This window comes from Aphelocoma coerulescens, chromosome 4 (genome assembly GCF_041296385.1).
Source record: "Aphelocoma coerulescens isolate FSJ_1873_10779 chromosome 4, UR_Acoe_1.0, whole genome shotgun sequence".
NCBI classification, from domain to species: domain Eukaryota; kingdom Metazoa; phylum Chordata; class Aves; order Passeriformes; family Corvidae; genus Aphelocoma; species Aphelocoma coerulescens.
The window spans coordinates 12825414-12844904 of record NC_091017.1 but is presented as its reverse complement, the minus strand read 5'-3'; the positions used below and the strand labels follow the sequence as shown (position 1 = coordinate 12844904).

Sequence of the window (19491 nt, the reverse complement as noted above, 5' to 3'; positions counted from 1 at the left end):
GCCTCCACAAAATAACACATCCAACCAAATCCTGATGAGTCAGACTAATTTTGTTAATGTATGACACACATGCTTCTCCTGTCTTACCACTTATGAACAGAACGTAATTAAGGATACTTGGTTTGAGTTGCAGGAACGTTTACTGGTCTTTCAAATAAACCTTGAAAGTACATATGTATTTAAATCATTAGAAATGTTCTTAGGCAACACAAGTCACGCAAACACATGCCTATTCTTTGGCAAGAGGATAATTACAGCTGGAAAACACAACAGATTTGCTTGGTATCATGCAGTTTTAATCTGAGGAAAATGCTATTACTTGTTTTGTTACAGACTCCTGAAAGGCATTTTCAAGTAACTTAAAATAAAGGAAAAAAGATACTTCCTATTGAAAAAGCCTGAACAGTCAGAAGTAGGGATTAACAAAGAACTAAAACTAGTTACAGTTGTTTTAACAGAATGATGAGCACTCAAAGTATTTTGAAGTAGGAGAGGTTGGCATTTAAAGCAAAGAAAAAAAAAACAATTAAAACATAACCTTATTCTCAGTTTTGTGAGTAAATTCACCTTCTTCAGAGGTCAGCATATGATTAGCCATGAATTACTGACTTCTAAGCATCCTAACATTTAATCCTTAATGCATTCTGTAACCATGTGTTACTTGTATGTGTAGAGATTACAAAATTTGTATTCACATTTATCCAGAGGCAAAGAGAACAGACATTTGCAAACACATTTTAGCACCTACACTGAGTTTTAGCTACCTGGCCTCAGCAAGAGTGGAACCAAATTTCTAGACTACTAATACAAAAAAAAACAGTGATTAAGAATTGTCCTGACTCAGGAATAAGTTCTCTGAGGACCTGTGCTAGCTGATGGTTCCACACAGCTTGATACACAGAACTTGCTCTTGGGTATACTAACGTTACCCTAATTTGAAAAGGAAATAATACATGAAGAGACCAACTAATGTGTTTTAAACAACACAAGTTTAGAGGTGCAAAGGAAACCTAAAAAGATGAAAACTTGACCAGAAAAATGGAGCTGTCACTCACTAATGCCCAAGTTGGCCAGGAACCAAAATATGATGTTTCATGCAGCACACTACTTGTTATTACCCACTGCCAAGAGAAAACTGGAGGCCACTGATGTAAAGGTGAAGGGATGTAGAGTGCAAAGCTACTAAAAAATACAAACTCCTTTGCCTGAATAAAAGTCATGTTCTGAACACATTGCCTCTTACCTACGGGAATCCTTTCAAGAAAAGAACAAAACTGGAGAATGCCTACAGATGGATTATACAGCATCAAGAAAAAAAAAAAATATGGCAAGCAATTCTGTACTAAGCTGAAAATTTGACATTAAATCTGTATTTTATAGAAATTGCTCAGTAGCATATCGGCTTTCACTTTCATAAAGTATTGAGTGGCATATAGTCTTAACCCTGTGGACCTAACTATTTTTTTAAAGTGTCATTAATCAATCTGCCACCTTTGCTGCAGTTCCCCAGAAGATGATTAAATGCAGTATGCATACTTACCCTGTAACCTTCAAGATCCCTCATTTGAATCTGTAGCAGAGAAAGGTCTCTCAAGATTTGAAGATTGTCTTTGTCCCATTTCAGTGCATTTCTATAGCATTTGATAGCTTCATCATACTTCTTGTCTGACCTCTGAAGAAGGCCATAGACATGCCAACCTGGAAAACTCTGTTAAGGCTTCCACTGAATCTGAGCAGGGACAAATGAGCTCCAACACGGCAGTGATGGAATAGCTGCCAACAAGCTCTCAAGCTGTTTTAAAAATGGGAAGGAACACTACAATTCTTTTTGTCAGAACTTTGCCAGTTATATGTATATAGTCTATATAATATGCTTTAAATTTTACTTTTCACATAATGGGGGAGGAAATAAAGCAACAGGGTATCTGAAAACCTTATTAGGCTTACTTGAAAACATTTTTAGGCAACTGAAGTGCTCAAAGTCCCTCCATTCTGAGTATACGACAATTTTTCAACAATGTAATGGCAACTACTCACGCTTCCAAAGCAAATGATGTTTAAATGCCCACCATGAGTTTACAGTTGCAGATTAATGATTAAAAAATACACAATGCATGCCAGAATAATACATGAGCTAACTGTGACTGCAAGGACTGCAAAACATCTGCCCTTTGGATAGCTTAGACAAAATATTTATTGGAAATTGAAAATTCTGAACTTCCAGTTTGAAGTTTAAACGGGCTTTTATTGCTACTCTATAAATCAAGTAGTTGCAGAAATCAGTCTTTTCTATTCATCAGCAAAAGCCCTATTTCAAAAAGGATACAGACATGACTCTTCAAGTCATTCCTTAGGCCTCTGCGCACGAGTTCGTAAGCTTCCTCTTTCTTCCCTAGACAGTTCAATGTTAGTCCTTTCATTGCCAAGGTTTCTAAAAAAGAAAAAAAAAAAGATTAAATAAGTATCAGTTTTTCATTTTCATGGGTTTTAAGCTCCATATAGCAACCCTAAACATAGAATAAATGCAAATTTAGATTCAGTTATCACTCTCAAGATTTCTCATTCTTTTCTCACATGGAAAGCTCTACTGTCAGATTATTCACTTAAGTATATCATACACAGCAATAAACCTTTTATATTACTTCCATCAAAATATGAAGTAATGTTTTATCTTAAAGGGCAGTAAAATCTGTCTGCTCTACAAACATTTGGAGATTTTTCTTTTTAACTACTCAATTATCTATTCACAACTCTGATATTTCCACACATCCACCCATATCAAATTAGTTGCAAAAAACCCACAAAGCATTTCTGAACAGTGCAAAGAGACTTTCAACTCAGTATTAAGAGCTGACTAAAAATACAGCAAAGGAACAAACACCTTTTTCTTCTTTTAAAATAAGACCATTCCTTCAGAAAAGTAGCAGGCCACAGAGCTGACAGAGTACTGAACAATATTCAGCCTCTTCCTTTTGTTTTTCACTTTTATGTGAGGGAATCTCAATTTTCCAGGAAAAGTGATTTAACTAATGCACAGGAAATTATTAGGAAATAATAGTGTATTATATTAGGAAATAATATGTATTTACATATGTATATATGTAAATATATTGTTGTATTAGGAAACTTGCACCATGAATCTTAGACTTGAAGCATAAAGAATGGGAAGCTATGACTACTGGTAAGATCAGTCTTTAAAATGACCAATCTTATCAACAGGAAGTGCCTAATAAGGAGGCTTCTGGATGCTCTTACTGCTTTATGGGCAAAAAGTTAGCAGTGAAGTGGTATAAAACATATAATTACTCTACTGTAAAGCACAGGGAAAAAGAGATCACATGCCATTTGAAAACTTACCTCCATGTTCTGCAAATTTGGGATTGGAAAGGATCTGTTTACAGAACTTCAGCCCATTTCTATACTGCTTATGTTCATAACACCTCTGTTGAAGAACAAAATAAGTTTATTCAAAAAATTTAGAGTGAAAGTATTTATGCACACTTGAAAGTAAGCATCATTGCAGCTACAGATTTTAGAAAACGTACTAATATTTTAATGAACCCTGCTTATTGAGCTACCTGTGTTTAAAAATTTTTTACATTGCCAGAAAAAAAAAAAGTTAGCAACACCACAAGTCTAAAAGTGTAACTACAGACATATTATTATACAGCAGATTCTCAGGTAAGACACCACAGGATGCTTAAGTGCCTAAAGAGATTCAACTCTCCCTTAACACAAAAGCAAACCTTATGTCGTAACATTGTAAACATTGAACCCATTTGGTCAATTATCCTGTATAGTAACCCCACAAGACAACCTCCAACAACCATACAAGCTGGAAAGACATTTAAATCATTGCAACATGGCTTACACTACCTCTGAAAGCAACCTCTTATGATCAATTTGATTACCACGTATATCTCATATATCCAAACCTTCAAAACTAGTATACAGTAACATTACCTTGCCATACTGGAAATTTAAACATTCCTCTACAGTTTTCTTAGTCCAACTCTTGGAAACACCAACAATAAACGTCAAAGGCGTAAAAAAATGGTAAAACACTAAGTGCATGTATTATTTTCTAGTACTGAAGTCATACAGCTGAAATAATATGACTGCAGACCAAGATGCATCACAAACCACCTATCTTGCTCCCCTTACACTGTCACTGCCCTTAGGCGAAAGGGAATTGCTTGCATGGAAAAGGAGAGAGAAGGAAGATGCTCAGAGAGAGCAAGCAAGATGTACTCAAAGAGGAACACATCAACAAAAGAATTAGAATGGTTTCAACTTGAACAGACCTTCAAAGACCATCTAGTTCCACCCACCCCACCCCCATGGGCAGAAACACCTTTCACTACACCATGTTGTTCAAAGTCACATCCAACCCTGACTTTGAACACTTCCAAAAGACAAACCCCCTCTGTCACCAAGGACAGGAAATGTCAGCACTGCAAGCACATAGTAAGAGAATGTTTTTAAGGGTTAGGTAAGAGGAAATCTGTACAGGCAGCTATTTTTTTGCTATTAAACTTGACTGGGTATTACGTAGACCTTCCAGTCATTATCAGCTTTCAAGTAGCTGGCTGAGTCACTACAACCAGCCACTAGTCAGAACTGACAGGCTTTTTCTTTTTTTTTTTTTAATTGAAACCATCAGTCATAATGGTTACCAGCCAGGCCTCCTCCCTGAAAAGTAGAGCTGCCATTTGCCCCCACCCAGGTAGTTGTGCAAGCAGCAGAACCTGTAACAACAGTGGTGCAGCCACAGGAACTGAAGAACATGTCTGCAGTGTAGTTAAGGCACTGTCACAAGCAGAAGAGGTACTTAGGGGTTTTGCAGTCTGGCTTTGAGTACAGCAGCTAAGATGGTGGCTATGAATGTGAAATCTTATCACTAAATGGTTCCATTTAACGTACTCTAACAACCAGGCACTCATCTTGAAGTTTAAGCAAGGTCACTCAAGATGGGATACATGCCAGAGACAGGAAATATTTGCATGTAAAATTTTCTAGGGTGATACAGAACTTATAATGCAAGGTAGTTTAAAACAGCAAACTCACCAAAAATTGTAACAAATTCCTTGCTTTAGGCTTCACAGAGCAAAGATTTACAAGTTTATATCCGCTTACATCTACAGAAAGGTTCTCATAAACCAGAAAATACTCAGATAGAGCCAACAAATTATCAGGAAACAATCTGGATATACTTTTATCTCCAGAATACAGCTGTGTATATAGACACAGCTGTGTATATTCCCCAGTGAAGCATCAAAGGTCTCCTTTTACAGGTTATTTCTAGATCAAGACCAGTTGAAATTATTTCCCATATACAATTTCTCCAAGTTTTCAAGTTAATACTTCCAAGCTTATTTCATTCTGTAAATGCAAACATTTCAAAGTGTGTTATTTTTAAGTTTCTTTATTCGTGTATGTGTTCCACATACACACTGTATGTTTTGACAGTGGAAGGAAGGGAACAAATGAAATTGAGGTCACATTTAGTTCTTCAGAAGAGACTATTTCCTCATAGTGGGCCCAACAGCACCACTGAGATTCCCCTGCCTGAAGCTGTGCACATATTTAACTCATTCTCCAGAGAGATTATGGGCTAACAAGCTTAAATTAAGGTGTGAATAAGACAGAAGGAAGCCAGGAATGAAGCCTATGCAACCATGGCTGGTACGAACCTCGGTGAACCTGTAGCTTCAAGGAACAGACAATTCAAACAAAAATCTTTTCATAAAAAGGAGACAGAAAATATAAAGAGCCTGGGAAAGAAGATCCTTAAGCAAGTAAGTAGTTTCTGAGTAAGAGAAGAAAAAAGAACCAGCAATTTAAACTAAAAAAAAAAAAAAAAAAAATCACAGAAGCAGGTATGGTGTCATGTCAAGTATTCTTGGGACATGAAGATACAGGCTTTCTGGAAACAGGAATTTTATTCATCTGGATAGTTTGTTTCCTCCCAGATAATTAGCTTGTGGCAGTTATGACCAGAGCTCCAACACTTACTTTGGGACAGCTGCTCTACAGAAGTAACAGATTTCTCTGTTCCAGAGATGGCTAGAAGAGCAGAGTTGCCTGCACTAAGCTAAATTCCCGCACATATAAACTTCAAAGCCAGCAGTGAGAGCGTGCTTGTGATGCTTGACAGACAAGTACTGCAGCTACAACTTGAGACATCATGCAATGAGAAAACAAAAGCTAAAATTTAAAAGAGTAAGGTTAAGGCTAACGCTCCAGAAGAACAGAATCTGACTCTACAGCAGTACTGAATTTATACACATTTCCTGCCCTTCGAAGTTTTTAATTTACTAAGTTACCAGATCTTTTAAGACATCTAACAAGCTTTTCTCTGTATGCTGTGCCCAGAATGACAACCTATTCCAAACACACCAAGATTCTTTTTATAACTTTTAACTAATTTTCTGTATTTATAGGAAGGAAATAACATCTGCTTCAATACAATTCTACAAAGAATCAGTAAGATGAGACAGGCAAAGTATGACTCCTTCAAAATCATGCAGACCATAGGAGGTGAGAATTTGCATTTGCATCATTTCCCCCACCACCAAGTATTTATTCTATGGATTGGAATGCATGGCAATTACTAGACAGACTTACATTGAAATTTTAAGGAACAGAGATGCCCCATATTTTCCAAAATCCCAAGTCTGAGGTGGAAGGAGGGCTTGTATTCTGGTGCTCTCTGAATTGCATTAAGGCATTTGTGCAGACTCAGTCTCTGGCCCGCAGATGCCTTACACATGCACGTGGCTCATTGTGTCACATGCGAATAAATTCCTCCACATTTCTTCTTTGGTGGCTGCCATGAAGAAAGGTGAAAAGACTCCCACTATTTATAACTTACCTACATCTAGCCATAGCTCACAGCTACATGGAGTTTGTTCCCCCCCTGCCCCAGCTTTCCAGTTTTGAATCTTCTCCCATCTACTCTCTAAATCTTGCTGCCAAACCTACAGGCAGTAAGCACTGACATGGATTCTTGAACAAGGTAACCGCAAGGTTGTTATACAAGGGCCATGCTATTGATTACAGTAGCACTAAGAGCTGCCTACAACAGCAGAGATGACTTTTATCCAAACTTAATTCAGCACTGTTTTCTTTATATACTGTATGAACAAATACATTGTCACAAGTGCATTTTAGAGATTTTATATTTTTGAAATGTATACAAGTGGCTCTCTAATTGTTTGTTACCTATAAGCAGGCAGCATATTTTACCCCTCAAGTAATTCTTCCCTCTCAAGCTAGACATTTTAATGGTCAAATACATGTGTTTCCAACTAACACTAAAGGATAATAGTCAAGTACAGCATTTTGACATGCAAGTATATCCCTCAGCATCAAATACACAGCACACAGCAGCCTGGACTCTGCCATTTATACATGAAATATTTTGCATATATTCACACCCAGGAGTGCAAATCCTCTTTTATCACAAAGCAGTCTTCACATCCTGCAAGCATTTAATAACTACAGTGAATAATTTAATAGTCATACAGACTTAAATGTGCTATTTTTAAGACATTTTATAATAACTACACTGCAGACTGAAGTGTCTTGTATATTCAGTAACATCAATAGTTAACATCAGCTCAACAGTTCTAGCTCAGCATAACACCAGGACTTACCATGAGCCTGACTAGAAGCTTCAGTGAATCTACACTGCCACCAAGTGCAACCCAAACTACAAGAAGAATCACCTCGATCACAACACAAAGTAGAAAACTCCCTTTCAAACAGGGACACTTGAGAAAATACATAGGTACAACCTAGCTGATTCAAGAGTGTTTTAAAACTAATTTGCAGAAGTAAAACAAAACAGAAAGTCTCATAGGAGTCTATCCAGCCTGGATTTTGTAGCTGATTAAAACAGGTGAGAAGCAGACCCAAAGGTGTTTAATGAGCAAGATGAAGAGAGTCACAGGAGACCAACATAAAGGAAAAACTGACTTTTGTCTTCCCACCTGAAAGCACGCAAGACTAGATGTTTTTCCTCAAGAGCAATTATCAAAGCAAAGAAGATACCATCTACTCCTCAAGCTCACAAGTGGGAGCACTGGGGCATTATTGACTGCTTTCTTTTTATTCTTACTTGAATCAGCACAACTGATTATAAGAAAGAGCAGTGTGAGAATAAAATCGATACAGCAGACCCAGGTGGGTGGGATCACACTGACAATTGTTATGCCCTTTGAACAGGAACCAAAAACAGTGTGAAATTTCTATTAAAGAGAGAATATTACAAAAAACAGTATGAAGAACTTTTAACTGTTTTCTCTTCTAAGACTCTGTGTTTTACCAGCACACTTTTTATTACAACCTAACACCCCACATCTGCAAATTAACTGAAGTAAAATGAATGCAAACTACCTAATGCCCTAATACTTAAAAACAACCAACCCAAACCAAAAGCCCCACCAAAACCCCCACAGGAAATCACTTCTCACCCACAGTAATGCTGTAAAAGCAAGCATCCTAACTTAGTCAATGCTGTGACAGACTAGCTGAAGAATATGATTTTCTTCACCAAATGAGTGCCAAAATTGGGATTAAACCCCAAAAGACAGCAGAGCTGCAAACTGAACTTCTCATTGGTAGTTCACTGTATTCAGCCCCTCTCCCTCAGCAAGTGACATAGCCAGTGTCATCATCAGAGGAAATATATTGCAGACTATACCCTATCATATACAAGAGTTACCAGGACAGCTGATCTACACACGGGCACAGGTAAATTTATTACTTGCATCTGCAAGAGCCCAAGAGGAAGTACAATGGAGAAGGGGCTGCTCAGCCAAAACAATTCACAGATTTGACACTCTGCTAATCCTCTTCCCCTAAGGTTCTGAGGCTTGAGCAGATCCATGGTGGACAAGGAGTTAGGCTAGATGACCTTTAAAGGTTCCTTCCAACCCAAATTATTCTACAATTCTACAACAAACCCTTTCAACTACAGCAGTGTGCTCTTAGGGGACCCCCCAGTTTCTCGCAGTGGCAGTCATGGATGTACACTTGGGGCATCCGACAGCAATGCTGGCAACTATGATGCTGTGAGACCTATGGCAGTGGGAAGCATTGGAATCCTTGGTCTTTGCATTACCTAAGGTGTGCACTTACAGCACAGGATATGCACGTCTGCCACTCTGATGCCATCTATTTCTTCTGGCACAGTTCAGATGCAGCACTTACAAGACAGTAAATTCAGGTGCTGTGCAGCTCAAGGCTGTTTTCCAGCACACTTCCTCGCTCTACAGGTAGACAAGATCAAGTCAAGTCACTAACGTGCACTAATTCAAGCTAAATGTAGTAAAGAAGATTCTGAAAGCTGGAAGCATTAGGAGCTATTACTTGCCATGAATTAGTGGGTCTTTTGAGCACTAACCATATCAAACAGCTCAGTAGCTCCAGGCAAAAGATATTCCACCACACCGATTCAATTTCATGACAAACACAAGATGTATAAACCCAAGGACTGAAGAAACCACACAAATCTTACAGCTATGTTAATACTGAAAAACTCTGGAGCAAACTTGCATAATTTTCTGCTGTCAAACTGAAACCAACTATCCTCTTGCACTGCTCTGAAGTGTTAATTAGTTGAACGGTTGTGTGTAACAAACAGCTTCAGCAATTGCCTGGTTCAACAGATTAAGAAACCCTCCTCTGTACATCACACCTTACCTTTTGGAAGCCACTGATACCTTCATAACTAGCAGTGCTTGGTAGAATACTACCAGAGGAACAGAACAAGTTCCAATTCAAATTAGTTAGGAATAATGTAAGAAATATGTGTACCTTTTCATTTAATACTAAGGCAGAAAAAATTCTATGCTGTGTCACTGCTTTTGAACTGGTCTCATTCCCATACTTAACAAAACTCAGCGGGAAACAGGGGCTGACAAATAGTTAACTACAGCTCTTTTAGAACACTAGAAATCCTCTTACTGAAGACAGACTTGCTGAAAAACACCCATTATTCAACATCAGTTCTGTTGGCCTGTACTTCCTTACTTTAGTCTCTTCTTGGGGAGAATTATCATGAATTTGGCCCTGTCTACTAAAATACTAAAAATTCCATGACCCTGGAACCCCTACACTCAGGCTTCACCCCTGAACTCATTAAGAAACTGACTGTACCTCACAAAAGATCCCATGTGCACGGGATATGTTTGGTTTTTAAAGATCATCTGAAATAACAGTGTATCAATTCAAATTCCAAGATCTGGCATATTGGTTGTTCTGGACTTAGACCTGAAGTGTCCATGTATCTCGCAAAATAATCAAGATACATGGAGAGGCTATTGACATTTTCTACCCTTGTATTACACCTAGAGTACTCCTCACCCTTAGCATTGAGGTATGCAAGATGAGGTCTGGTAGCACTGAGTGTTGAGAAGCAGTTAAATGGGTCTATTATATTACAAGGTTCACTAACTTGATTCTGTGGTATCACATAAGCAAACAGAAATCCCTGTAACAAGTCTCACTGACCTCACTTTTAAGGGTGGCAATGAATAATTGCTAATTTTCTCTAAATTCCCTATTAGCAAAATCAGAAAACACACAATTCCTTATGCCCACTCCTGTTGCATTGACACGGTGCTGCTGCAGACAAGAGATTTAAACCTGAGACATCCAGATAAAGTGCAATCATGAAAATCTTATTAAGAAAACCTTTCAAAAGCAGAAATAAATACAGCTTCATCAGATGCCAACCAAAATAAAGGGTAGTACCATATAAATGGAATTAACTCCCCTGCCCCAATTAAAACCACACTGGGTTCAGTTAAGAGTATCTATAGCCATAACAATATAAGACTGGCTATAATCTTACAACTGTGAGGATGTTTCTGTTAATGAGTCTTTTATTTTCACCAGTGAAACAGGTAAAATTATGCTGCTCCTCAGAAATTTACAGCAGTGAATCATGTTTCTACAATTTCTGACAGCCCCGGTGACAAAAAATGGCCTAATTTGGTGAACAAGCTTTAGTAACAGCTGTATTGCTCAAGAGAATCCTCAATGGCATCCTAAAGTCTCAAACACTAATTAATTTTTTTAGCAGGTTTGAGAAACAGTTCTGAAAGACAGTATCAGTGATTCTACTTAAAGCAGCAGATCTATCCTGTACTTCCATTCCAGTATTTCTGCCAAGATATAATTTCTCTTTCTACTACTAGTGACCAAGCAGGGTATTCCTCTCGGCAAAGAAAAGTGATTGACATCTCAACAGACAAGCTATTGGAAAAGCCTTGCTAGGAACTCCATATTTCAGCTGAGAGACAGTACATGGTAAAATTCCAGTGGTGTGCATACTTGATTACTGTACAGCCATGCAAATGCAATCACTGGATGGCAAACAAATTGTGCTAATTTATTTGGTTACTGATAAAAGTGAAATCCTGGAAATCCAGTCTTTAATGTTGAATTATGATGACTTAAGAGATTTCCAAGTCTGTCACCTCAGCAATCTTAAAAGTCAGCACCTGAATTTCTATGGAGAGAACATTATTTTTAAAGGATACACGCTGATGGAAGTATTAGTAAAGGAGAAGCACTGGTCTGTCTAGTTTCAAAGTGGAGGGACAGAGAGCAGATTCTGGAATGAAGAAACAGGAAGATGGCCCAGCAGGAGGGACTTGGCATATTTACAGCAGAGGCATTTAAGAGAGGTTGTTCAACAGGCTTTTTATCACCAGGAAGTTCCTGTATCACTTACTAGAACACTGGTCAAAACCAGCATGGAAAGGAAGACCACCAGCTCAATGACAATGCCCTCAAGCACTGCAATGTTAAGGTAGAAACGACCACGTGAAGGTGAAATTCCAATGTCCTTGTCCTGCAGCAGACACGCTGGTTACTGGAATGCCCCACTGGAGCACATAGGTTCTAGCTACGCCCAGTCAAGCCTGCACAGCACCTAAAGAAACTGATACAAGATGAAAGATGAATAGCCTCCATATGTGATAATGGCCATGGCTAATCCCCAGTCCTGAACAGGGAAACTCTAACCTTCACACCATGTAATATACACCAGTTCAGACCACAAGGCATCTTCTTCCTCAGTACACTACTTCTACAGCACCTAATACAGTTGTGAGTCAGTGAAACTGTTTAAACAAGGCCTAAACACACTTACACACCTGCATTGCTTATTTCCAACATAAAATACAACGATGTTCCACTTCTTAAATACTTGGACTTTTTTTCTGTTTGCTAATTAAAGGCTAAGCTCACTACCCATGGTGAGAAATACTGCACTACCTTAGTCTGCCAGAACATGACGACTCCAAGAACTGCACCCTCTGATGTTTCAAGAGAGTGAAAAACTCTTCCACAAAATATATGTCACCTCTAACAGCTTTGTATTTAATTTTTCTTCAGTACTTTTTCAATATATTTAACTTCTACATCCAAAGAAAAGTTAATTGAAGATTATCTTTGGGATTCATGAAATAAAACGAACATCATTGATGAACTGAACCTGCCTGGATACAGCAGACAACTAATATGGCAAAATGCCAGGAATGTTCATGAGTTATATTTAATTTTAAACAATTAAAGAAATAAAATTTAATTAAATAAGATTAAAAATAAATTTAAAATTAGTCAATCTTACTTTATAGAACTACTAGTTCTATACTTGAATAGTAAGGGGGGAGGAAATGGAGTAAATTACTTTTTCCATTACTTCATAGTGCATCCAGCCTTCTGTGTACCAAAATGCCAACTTCCCCATTACTGTGCTGTGTTTACTATTCTACCCTTTCCCCTGTCACCACCTGAATTATTCTCCAGTAATTTCTGGACTGTATGATACTTCTGAACACATTAGGTGTGTTCAAAAGTATCATATGGACTCAATTATTTTAAATGTTCAAATGTTGAGATCCACTTTTGCTCTAAATTCCTCAGAATCTCTGAGCAGTAGAACATCTACTTGTAGACCTAACAGCAAATAGTTAAAACTATAAAAACTATATAAGCTAGATACTTTCTTTAAATGGAAGTGCAAGTTTAAGGAGAACGGTGATTGCTAATCCTGTGGGTGGTTTTTTGATTCAAGCTAACCATGCAGATCTCTTTTCTGCTGTCCTACAGGAACTTTTGAATTGTAAAATGCCTTTCAAATGGAAAAATGTTTCTATCAGAACCTCCACGTACCTGTAAAGTGACTAGAAGAGGTTAGTTACAATGTGTTGGAACATGCAAAGGCAAAGTGTACACAGTTCTGAACTCAGAATTTCTCAGGCTAGTGGAAATGCTGGATTGTGAGCAAACCCATACACATGAGAAATGTACTGTTCATGCAGGACGTTTATTACTAAACAAACAAAAAAACCAAACTCTGAAAGCTACTTATTGCCCTTTGCTAAGCAAAGCTGGGCAGGTTGGTAACATGTGTGTTACAGGTACAGATCTTAAAAAAAGAAAAAAGAAATTAAGCATCAGGAATTGAAAACACACACAAAACAGATTGAAAAAACCCCAACTTTATGCTTTACTTGCAAAAATAGTTATCTACTTAGCTCCTGTGTTTATTATCTCCATGAAAATAAGCATGGGAATGGGTTTATACATCTGTTAACAGCCTGTGTACTAGTAATTACGTATCTGTAGGGTATTGCATCCTTTCAAGAACACTTGGGTCAGTTCTCAAAGCATCTGTTGAAAAAAATATCATCCAGGCATGCTTAACAGGACACATGGCCTGGCTGGGCCAGGAGGCAGCATGGGTCCACTCAGGACCACCTCATTCCTGGCCAGGGGCTCAGAGCTGCACAGACGGACCTCAGCGCCTCCTGCTGCTGTTCAGCCTCCCACGGGACACTACAAGAGGTGGCAGAGGATGAAGTGCTACAGTCTCCAGAAAAGATGGTGTAGAGTGAGGAGAGGCTGCAGGAAGAGAAAGGTGGAATGAAGGCACAGGAGAAGTAATTTTTCTTAGGGCCTGCACTTAGGACTTCCTAAAAGATGTCTCACTAATTCAAGTCACACATGTAACCAAAACTTCACAAAGTAGAGTCATTATCCATAACAAGGCAGACAAGTAGTCCATTAGCAAAATTTTCAGTATGAGGAAAACCAGCTTCGAGCCTTTTCTATTCACCACATGTTATAAAGATACCTCAGCACAGGGCAGTCTTAAATACCAGACTACACATCTGTCATCCCTATGAGACACAGGAAAAGATCACAGAGACACAACTTTTAGTCTATCCAATACATCAAACTCCTCAATTGTTATTAAAGATTTTCAGTTTTAAAAAAAAGTATACAGAAATCTGCTTGCACTGCGGCACACCTTTTCTAATCTGAATCAAGTTACGAATGCAAGGGTGCTGAGCCAGCACTTTCTCCAAAGACTCTTATTCCTCTTTTGTTCCTGCCCTCCACACAAGTACTCAAACAAATCCAAGCAAAGGGAAAAATTAAAAAAAAAAAGAAACAAAAACCCAACCAAACCCGCTCAGATTTAAACACAGACAAGCTCCTTGATTCAATCTGCCCTGTAATCACACAAGCCATCCTCAATGCAAAGGAGGATGGATCACTGAGCATCAAGGCTAGATCTTTCCCAGACCCTAACAAAGTACAACTCATACCAACTCCAAAGCATGACTGAATCTTTCAAAGCAGAAATTAGATTCATAGTTCATCATATTTACTTTTTAACCCTAAATGAAACTGCATGTCTCATGGTCACATGCCTGTTCACAGGGCTTTCTAGTTCTATGTGTTCCATTTTCATAAAATATTTTGGAAAAAGACGTTACAGAAGGCTGTACACATCCCTCCCACTTAAGTGGCACAAGTTTACAGAACCTTAAGAGCGCTGTTGCTCCAACAGGACAACAGTACTCATCCTACTTCTGATCTCTGGAAGGACTCAAAATAGTAGCTTAAGTCTCTTTGAAAGACGACATGAGATTTTTAGACAAAACCGACTTCTTCTGAGATAAAAAGGTATAGTGCTTGATCTACATACAGAACCTTCTAAACAAATCCACTGAAGTCGCTCACTAACAAACTTGAGACATTTCCAATTCAACCCAAGTCCTTAGAAATACAAAGTTCCTACAACACCGCATAAAGCTGAAACAAGTTCCTTAAGATGTAGCTGAACTAGGCACATTTTGCTGGTATTTGGACTGTAGACCATCTTAACCTCATTCTAAAAACCAGGCTTATTGCCTAAATTCCACTGAATGTTCTCTCATCCATATGCCAGGTGTCACCCAGAAAAATCGATTGAGAAAGTTCCACAGGAGTTGGCTGCAAGTTAAACTTCGGGAAGACTTCAAAACCTTCATCTTTCTCCACTGCCTCCTTTGAAAGCCATCTTCCCACCGACCAACAAACATGGTTACCGTCTACAGCAAAAATGTGAGTTATAAAAGAAAAAAAAAAAATAAAGCGAATCCAGGGCGGGTAGTTCGGCAGGACAGCGGCTGCAACGGCGAGCAATGAATGAACCGGCCGCGGGGTACTTCCCGGAGCCCGAGGTGCTCCACCGCGGCCAGCGCCGGGACCTGGTGGGCGAGCGGGGAGACGCGGCGGCCCCCAGCGCTGCCCCAGCGAGGCGGGAGGGGCGTGGGTGACAGGCGGCGCTGGGACCGGCCTGCCCCAGCCGTAAGGAGCCGCGTTCGGGGCGGCGGCGCCGGGGCTCCGCTCCCCGCCGGCTCGGGGTTCGAGCCGGGGCCTCCTCAACCCGGTCCCCGCGGCCGAGCCCGGGCCTCCCGCCCCGCCACTCACCAGGATGCGCTTGAAGAGCGCGTTCTCCTTGGGCGGCAGGCTCACAGACGGCATCCTCCCCGCCGCCGGCTCCGGCGCCGCCGATGGGCTCCGACGAGGAGAGTGAGTGGGCGGGCGAGCTACGTCCCGTCCCCGCCACTCGGCCGCCGCCGCCGTGAGCCTTCCCGCTGGAGTACAGCCGCCCCCGCTGACTGCCACCCGCGCGGCCGCGGGCCCGGGCCTTCCCGGGCACTCCCGGCCCTTCCCGGCCCCTCCGGCCGCCGCGCGCGCCGGGCTCCCCGCGCCAGCCTCAGGCGCGCTCACGTGGTCCCGAGCGGCCGCGGAGCCGCCGCCAAAATGGCACCACGGAGCTTCCCCAGCCGGGTCACGGTGAACCCGCGCATGCGCGACGGCCCCGCGTCGGCCCCGCGTCGGCCCCGCCCCGCCAATTGTGTGAGCCCCGCTAATTGTGTGAGCCCCGCTAATTGTGTGAGCCCCCCTACGCAGCCGGGGCCGGCTTGGGGCGATTTTGGCGCAGTGGCGGCACTGTTCGGTGCTGGTGGCGGGCGGGGAAGGGCGGGGGCCACGGTGTTGCGCAGAGCTCGCCGGGCCTCGCGCGGCGGAGCTCGCCCGCCCGGGGCACGGACGGGACGGGGCGGTCCCACCCCCACGGGCGGAGCCGGGTCCGGTCGACAAGATGGCGGCGGCCCTGAGGGGCGTGAGGTGTTGGGGACTGGTGGCGGCAGCACCCGGCCTCGGTGAGCGGCGGTGGCGGTGGGGTGAGAGCCCGTTCGGGGTAGGCGAGTGGGGTCTGCCCCGGCCTGGCTCGGCCCAGTGACCCAGGGCTGTGGGAGCTCTGCTGCCTGTGCAGGCGGCGGCGGCATCCCCGCGGGCCGGTCTGCGTCTGGGATTAGAGCAAGCTGCGGTGGCGGCTTCTCTCCTTTTACTGTTTTTAATCAAAGCCCACTAGTTACCTTTAATCTTTTATTTTTCTGTTTTAAGTTGGTGTTGCTTCCTGGCCGGGAAGCAACCACCATGTCCGGAGGGCTCACCATGTCTCGCTGCGGTGATGGTGCCGGCCTTTCCCAGGAAGGCTATGCCCTGAGTGCTCTTGGTTAGGCAGGGGATGGGAGGTGGGGAAGGGCTGGGAGCTTTAGGCAGGGGACAGTGAGAGGCACCTTTATAGAGCAGAAGATGTGGGAAGGGATAGTTAACTGTGGTTGGGGAAGGGTCAAAAGGGACTGCTTTTGAGTTGTTGACAGTCCCCCGGCCCGTCTCTCGCAGATCAGGGAGCACACGCTGCGGTGTTAGCTACGAACAGATCAGCTATCACAATGCTATGGAGACCACATCATCATTGCATTGGTTTGGGGTTTGTGTTGTGGTTTGGTTTTTTTCCCTGATTGCATGAATGTCAATAAGTACTTGGTAGTCTAAACCTGAGAAATGTTAATGCATTTGTAATCTTGTGCCTTTTTAGCTTTTACTCGTTCTGCATTTGTTGTGAAAAAAGCGAATAATGCCCAACCAAACTGGCTGGGAGTTGGCTTGGCGTTTAGCACCAGTGCTGCCTTGTGGGCTTTTGTAAGTGTTTTCATTTGGTTTTGTTGAATTTTAACTATTCCTAAAAATCATAATAGTGCTATGAATGCAGTGACTACAACCTACCGAGTTTATTGCGGTAATGGGTGGTCATAACAGGTGTAAAGATTTAGGCATGATTATGTTCATTATTTATGTTTTCCCAGCTTTATGTTGTGCCCTTATTTAAAAAAATGACCAACTTCTTCAGCTTCTCTCTGTTGCAAACGTAAAGCACCCACAACAGAATTAATTCTTCAAGCCTGTTGGATTAATGCTTTGGCATTATTTTCCCTGTGGATCTTAACAAAAAAAAGACCTAGGGATGTGCCCAGATAAATGTATTTATCAGACTACCAATGCATTCTCTTCTTATTTTTCAGCTGATTAAGGTGGTTTTAGCTGATTTCAATAGATTAAGGCCCCTTTTTCCTGAGCAAAGTGCAGATGTAAGATACTCTTTGTTTCAGAGAACTCACAGACTTTATGTTGTTAAAGCAAGCAGGATGTAGTAGCTCTCAGGAAGAATCATGCAAGATAAGCAGCACTCCCCATGGTGACAGTGTTTTCAGAGTTGGATGGATTCCCTTTGGGGTTTTCCTTTTTTTGGGGGGTAGTGAATTAATTGGCAGTAAGAGCCCCCCCCCCCCACCTGGTCAGGAGAAAATGTTTATCCTATGAGGCATTGTTTCCACACCTTTTTCAGTTGATAATTTACCTATGTGTTCTGGATGGTTCCAGTTACATACTGGTTTGCATTCTGATAACAGGTATTTTATATTCTGTAGAACTCTGTTTGTTGTCTGGATCCAGCTGTGAATTGTATAGCTGTTTATAATGTACTGCTATTTTATAGCTTATCAAGCAGCATAATGAAGATGTAATGGAATATGAAAGAAGAAAACAAGAGAGAGGACATAAGTGTACAGGATGTTCATAGTAAGTGTGCACATCCAAATGCTTTTGACTTAGCTGAACACAAATTCTGAAGATCTTTGACATCTCTTAAGAGAAGAATATAAGTCAGTTCAGTATTTTGACTCCTATTTTTTTTCCTCTATACTTTGTATCTTGGCTTTTGCTATTCTTTTAACTCATTCCCAGCTTTAAAATGGTAAGGTGGCTGATCTGTATTTTCATGTATTCACTTGTGTGCATATTCTCTCTCAGCTTTCTATCTTGGACATGCAAACTCTTAGAAAATAACACATCTCTTACAGTGTCTATAATAAATAAAGGTTGTAAATTGAACACCTTATAAATGGCTCAGTGGCAAGGAAACAAGAGTAACTAAAGATAGATATCTTTTCATCTTTTTTATTTTAACATGTTAACAGTGGGGTATGTTTTTTCTCAGTTTCACTTCTATATTACACATAAGATGATGTAAAGTCAATGCCCATAGATGGGCACTATAGAGCAAATTGTATGTGGTCGTTGTCCTTTTCGGTATAAGAAACATAACTTGTGTTTCTGCCACCTAAGAAGTCTTTGGGGATTATGGCCTCAGAGCAGTTAATATGCCATTAAGTCCTTATACTAAGAGAAAAACTTGTGCTGTGGTTATTTTTCCCCATAAATATTCCTTTATAGATGAAAATGCAGGATGTTATGAGATGTTTCTAACCACTTTCATCACATCTAAATTTTTTATTGCTAAGAATTTTTTCTCTTCTTTCATAGGCTGATGACATACTCACAAAGAGGTAACATGAGGACCAGTTGTCCTACAAATAAATGAGCACAGAAGAAGTAAAAAGTTATCTAATTACTTGTATGTTCATACATTTCATGTGCATAATCAAAAATAAATTATAAAGTCTAGAAGAAACCTGAAACTACTTTCTTTGCCATTCATATTTCATTCTGCTGGTCTTGAAGTTGTTTTATGTGGCATTTCCATTTCATAGTTTACCAGTCTTATTTTCAAAACTGCCTTTGCTATTCTGGAAGGTTACACATCAGTTCAGATGAAGTTCAGTAAATATTCCAGAAGTGTATTCTTGCTCTGCCATCATTTTCACTGCTAAATTTATAAAATAAGCAAATATAAGAATGGGGTCTGTACAAATGCTAAAATGTGCATTTTCCTGTGAGCATTTTGGGAACTGGCCATACCTGAAAGGTGCCCACAGTGGTTAGACTACA

General features: G+C 40.7%; 2 protein-coding genes across 4 annotated transcripts in view; one reads left to right on the top strand and one right to left on the bottom strand.

Moving 5' to 3' along the window:
• Positions 1–16222, bottom strand: part of NAA15 (N-alpha-acetyltransferase 15, NatA auxiliary subunit) — a 36776-nt gene extending 20554 nt beyond the window's left edge. The window contains exons 1-4 of one of the 2 annotated variants that reach the window (XR_011150444.1): positions 15784–16222; positions 3358–3442; positions 2327–2431; positions 1541–1698 (exon numbers count right to left, since the gene is read on the bottom strand). Coding sequence is in view for 1 of the 2 variants with exons in the window: in XM_069012686.1 (XP_068868787.1) it covers positions 1541–1698; positions 2327–2431; positions 3358–3442; positions 15784–15837 (402 nt within the window). In the remaining variant the exon portion in view is untranslated. The remainder of the gene's footprint in view (positions 1–1540; positions 1699–2326; positions 2432–3357; positions 3443–15783) is intronic. The other variant, XM_069012686.1, reaches the window with a different exon arrangement.
• Positions 16223–16436: 214 nt separating this feature from the next.
• Positions 16437–19181, top strand: NDUFC1 (NADH:ubiquinone oxidoreductase subunit C1). Of its 2 annotated transcripts, XM_069012688.1 has the most exons (4): positions 16437–16520; positions 17243–17346; positions 18200–18282; positions 19027–19181. In XM_069012688.1, coding segments are annotated over exons 1-4 (249 nt in total). In that variant the 5' UTR covers positions 16437–16459; the 3' UTR covers positions 19028–19181. The 2 variants fall into 2 exon arrangements, with proteins under 2 accessions (XP_068868789.1, XP_068868790.1); XM_069012689.1 differs by lacking the exon at positions 19027–19181 and having other exon boundaries at positions 18200–18283.
• Positions 19182–19491: the final 310 nt, after the last annotated feature.

Bases quoted from the DNA above. Each gene is read 5' to 3' on its own strand.
- NDUFC1 (XM_069012688.1), top strand. From the start codon at position 16,460: ATGGCGGCGGCCCTGAGGGGCGTGAGGTGTTGGGGACTGGTGGCGGCA. The intron at 16,521-17,242 runs GTGAGCGGCGGT...GTGCCTTTTTAG, and splicing joins GGCGGCAGCACCCGGCCTCG to CTTTTACTCGTTCTGCATTT. The intron at 17,347-18,199 runs GTAAGTGTTTTC...GCTATTTTATAG, and splicing joins GTGCTGCCTTGTGGGCTTTT to CTTATCAAGCAGCATAATGA.